The 5,000-nt window shown below is 41.4% G+C and overlaps 1 protein-coding gene across 6 annotated transcripts in view; it reads left to right on the forward strand.

The window, feature by feature from the left end:
* rhea (Talin_middle and talin-RS domain-containing protein rhea) overlaps positions 1 to 5,000 on the forward strand; it is a 23,069-nt gene that overhangs the window by 11,776 nt on the left and 6,293 nt on the right. For all 6 annotated transcript variants that reach the window (XM_035864170.2, XM_085657913.1, XM_085657914.1 and 3 more), the window contains 3 exons: positions 250 to 708; positions 1,054 to 2,867; positions 3,059 to 4,961. In XM_035864170.2, the coding sequence (XP_035720063.1) occupies positions 250 to 708; positions 1,054 to 2,867; positions 3,059 to 4,961 (4,176 nt within the window). The remainder of the gene's footprint in view (positions 1 to 249; positions 709 to 1,053; positions 2,868 to 3,058; positions 4,962 to 5,000) is intronic.

Consider the following 5,000-nt stretch of genomic DNA (forward strand, 5'->3'; position numbering starts at 1 on the left):
AAGATTTATATTACAGTTGTGTTGGAAGTTAATTATTATTATTATTATTATTATTATTATTATTATTATTATTATTATTATTATTATTTCCATTTTTCTTTTTTCTTTTTTTTCTCTTTATGAAAATAAATAAACTCGATTATACGACGGAATCTGAACTCTTACGATTGGAGGTTGTAATTGATTTTCTTTTTTGTCCTTTTTTTTCTTTTTTTTTTTTTTTTTTCTTTTCTTTTTTTTCATAAATAGATGCAACAAACAAAAGTTACATCCGTCCTGTCGGAACCACAGCGTGCCTTACTATCGACGATAACAGCCGGTCACGAGGTGATAAATATCGCAGAAACGGAACTCTCATGCAAAGCACAATTACCGGAACTCGGTACCGATCCAGCATCCCTAAAATGGATCGAACAGACCATAGATACGCACAAACAAAATGTTGGCTCTCAGATAGCTGCTATGAATGCTGCTACGGCACAAGTAGTCACGTTAACCTCAGGCCCAGCAGATGACGTAGATCATACGGCCGTAGGTGCAGCGATAACAACTATAGCCACGAATCTTCCTGAAATGACGAAAGGCGTTAGAATGATAGCCGCATTGATGGACGACGAATCATCTGGAGAACGTTTACTCGATGCAGCTAGAAAATTATGTTCCGCTTTCTCTGATCTATTAAAAGCAACGGAACCAGAGACTAAAGAGGTAATATTATTCATTTTATCTAACATAATTTATTTCAAAATATTAATAATATAATTATAGTTAATAAGGAAAGATAAATATTAAACAATGCGATTTCGTTAATGACGATATTAATATTTCGATATTTGTCCATTGATAGATACAAAAAATGAACGTTTGACTTTCTCTTACTTACGGTCCTTCTATATAATTTCTATTCTTTATGGATAATATCTAAGCACATAAATTTCGCTCATTTTTAGTTTATCTTGAAATGTTCCTTTTTTTTTTTTTTTTTTTTTTTTTTTTCTTAACAAGATTATAAAAAATATATTGCCCTTGACATAATCTCTTATTGTTTTACAGCCAAGGCAGAACTTGTTGAACGCTGCATCTCGAGTTGGCGAAGCGTCGCATCAAGTATTGACCACGATAGGCGAGGAAAACGATTCTAATCGTGAATTACAGGATATGTTGTTAGCATTGGCAAAAGCTGTTGCGAATACGACCGCCGCTTTGGTATTAAAAGCTAAAAACATAGCGGCTACCTGCGAGGATTCGGCTACGCAAAACAGAGTAATATCAGCGGCAACGCAATGCGCATTAGCTACGTCCCAATTGGTAGCTTGTGCGAAAGTTGTAGCACCGACTTTGCACTCGCCCGCTTGTCAAACGCAGTTGATGAATGCTGTGAGAGAGGTAACAAAAGCCGTCGAGGGTTTGGTCGAGGTATGCAATGAAACCTGTAACGATGAGAATTTATTGAAAGAATTGAGTACGGCAGCGAGCGAAGTTAGTAGAACATTGAACGATCTTTTGAATCATATTAAAACGGCAACCAGAGGTGAACGCGCTAAGGAATCTATTCAAGAGGGCGCAGTAGAAACCATTCTCGTAGCAACGGATAAACTTTTTGCTAGTACAGGAGACGCCGGTGAAATGGTTAGACAGGCCAGAGTCGTTGGTCAAGCTACAGCGCAATTGATTCAAAGTATCAAAGGTGAAGCTGAGAAACAGTCCGATCCGGAACAACAACGGCGTCTCTTAGCGGCCGCCAAGATATTGGCCGATGCTACAGCGAAAATGGTTGAAGCCGCTAGACAATGTACGAGCAGTCCGCATGACGCAAAGATGCAGGATCAGCTTAGACAGGCAGCCGAGGAATTAAGAACGGCAACGACGGTAGCCGCAACACCGGCATTGCGTAGAAAATTGATCGTACGTTTGGAGGCCTGCGCGAAACAAGCAGCATCGACGGCAACTCAATGCATCGCTGCATCTTCCGGTGCGGTACACCACAACACTAATCACGCGAGCCAGGAAGAATTGAACGTGGAGTGTAGATTGATGGCGCAACATATACCGCATTTGGTCGCTGGGGTAAAAGGAACACAAGCCCAACCGGACAATCCTACCGCACAACTTAATCTGATCAATGCAGCGGAACAATTTTTACAACCTGGCACTGCCGTAATCAAAGCTGCCAGAGCTGTTTTACCTACGGTCACCGATCAGGCATCGGCAATGCAATTAAATAATACGTCACAACAACTTGGTTCTTCGTTGGCCGATTTAAGATCGGCCGTAACACGAGCGAGAGAAGCTTGCGGTGGATTAGAATTAGATGCCGCCGAAGAATTAATTAATAGTTTGAAGGACGAATTGAAAGAATTTTATCAAGCTGTCGAGGCTGCCTCTTTGAGGCCATTGCCCGAAGAAACTACGGAATCTACGGCTTTACGACTTGGCTCGACGTCCAAGAATGTTGGATATGCTATGGCACAATTGTTATCAGCTGCTAAACAAGGAAATGAAAATTACACTGGAAGTGCCGCACGAGAAACTGCATCGGCACTTAAAGATCTTACATATGCCGTACGCGGTGTCGCCGCTACGTCTGATCAACCAGAAACGCAAAAGAAAGTATTAATGACCGCCGACGATGTAATACTTCGATCTCTACATCTTGTCCAAGAGGCCAGACGTGCATTGAAAAATCCGGACAATCCAGAAAATGAAGCTAACTTAGCTGCCGTCGCCAAGGACGTATCGCACTCATTGAACAAATGTGTCTCTTGTTTGCCTGGTCAAAGAGACGTAGACGATGCTATTCACACGATAGACGATATGAGCCAAGTTCTTAATATGAATGAGTTCCCGCATACCGATAAGAATTATGGGTAAATATTTATCACAAATTTATATACACTTTACGTTTACTAATAATGCATGTTGTTCTTGTTCTATTTATTATCTATCTTTGAATTATAATGTGTAACTGGACACACAAGTTTCAGCTAAACTAAACGATATGACAGAATTATATTTTAATATTTATGTTATCTTTTTTTTTTTCTTTTTTTTTTTACAGACAATTGCAAAATGACCTTAATAATGCGGCTGCCAACTTGAACGACGCCTCTTCGAACGTCGTCTCTTCGGTTCGTTCGCCTGTACAATTGGCGAGTTCTTCAAAACAATTTTCAAATGCTTTCGGAGATCTATTAGGCGTTGGTATGGAAATGGCAAGTCAGACCACCATAGAAACCAGAAGCCAAATGGTGGTCTCTTTGAAAAATGTTAGCATGACGTCCAGCAAACTTTTAACAACAGCGAAATCAGTAGCCGCCGATCCTAGCGCGCCGAATGCTAAGAATCAACTATCTGCCGCTGCACGAGCAGTAACCGATTCAATTAATTATTTAGTCGATGTTTGTACGTCCGCAGCACCAGGACAAAATGAATGTGACAATGCTATAAGAAATATTCAATCGATGGCATCACTTTTGGATAATCCTAGCGAACCCATTTCCGATGCATCTTACTTCGAGTGTTTGGAAATTGTCATGGAAAAGAGTAAAAGTCTTGGCGATGGTATGACGGGTATTGCAAATCATGCAAAGAAATCGGAACACGAACAGTTCTCAGTAGCCGTTAGAGGAGTATCATCATCTATTTGCGGATTAATCGAAGCTGCAGCACAAGCGGCATATCTGGTTGGTGTTAGCGATCCAACGTCGGTAGCTGGAAAACCTGGTCTTGTAGATCAAGCACAATTCTTAAGAGCCGCTCAAGCCATTCACACTGGTTGTCAGAGTCTTGGTAATCCAACGAGTACTCAACAGCAGGTACTTTCGGCGGCTACAATGATAGCCAAACATACAAGTGCATTGTGCAATGCTTGCCGTCAAGCATCTAGTAAAACAAGTAATCCAGTTGCCAAACGTCACTTCGTGCAATCGGCAAAGGACGTAGCAAATTCAACCGCTTCCCTAGTTAAGGAAATAAAGGCATTAGATCAGAATTATTCCGAGATAAATCGTGAAAAGTGTGCGGAAGCGACGAAGCCACTATTAGAGGCTGTCGATAATCTTTGCACGTTTGCAAGTTCCCCGGAATTCGCCAGTCAACCGGCTAAAATATCCGTAGCAGCTAGGGCTGCTCAGGAGCCTATTACGAGCGCTGGAAAAGCTATTATCGGTGGTTCCTGTGCTATGGTACAAGTTGCAAAAAGTTTGGCCATATCGCCGAAAGATCCGCCTACCTGGCAACTCTTAGCCAACAATAGCAAAAACGTAAGCGACTCGATCAAATCGTTGGTGGCATCGATACGTGACAAAGCGCCAGGACAAAAGGAATGCGAGGCCGCAATAGAAAAGCTTTCAGCTAGAATTCGTGAACTGGATACGGCCTCGCTCAGTGCCGTTTCACAGGCTCTTCTACCTCGACGGGATAACACTGTACAAGGTTTCACCGATCAAATGGAAAGTAGCGCGAGCGAATTGAGAGAGAAATTGGAACCATTGCGTAACGCTGCGAAATACGAAGCAGAAAATGTTGGACATTCCGTTAATCAAGTTGCATTGTACTGCGAACCCTTGGTATCATGCGCCGTTGGTGCAGCGTCTAATATGGTACATTCGAAACAACAAATGGTATTATTAGATCAGACCAAAACGGTAGCAGAATCAGCCTTACAATTGATATACGTTACCAAAGAATCCGGAGGAAATCCTAATGCAACCTCGCTTCACGCGGAAGTGGATGAAACCGTCGAATCAATGAAAGATGCATTACACGAGTTACAAAATACATTGGAAACAATATCAACATCTAACGGAATTGTTACAGGCTTGATAGATACTATATCACGAGCTATGGTCAGATTAGAGGATCATAGAATGTCTACGATCGATACGGTCGATTCTTATGTAGATTATCAAACAAGAATGGTCGAGGCGGCTAAAGAAATTGCACGACTTGCACAGGAAATGGTAAGTAATGTAATCAAATATAAATTGATATATCATACA

The sequence above is a fragment of the Vespa mandarinia genome, chromosome 6 (assembly GCF_050613455.1).
Source record: "Vespa mandarinia isolate Hongniang chromosome 6, ASM5061345v1, whole genome shotgun sequence".
Classification (NCBI taxonomy): domain Eukaryota; kingdom Metazoa; phylum Arthropoda; class Insecta; order Hymenoptera; family Vespidae; genus Vespa; species Vespa mandarinia.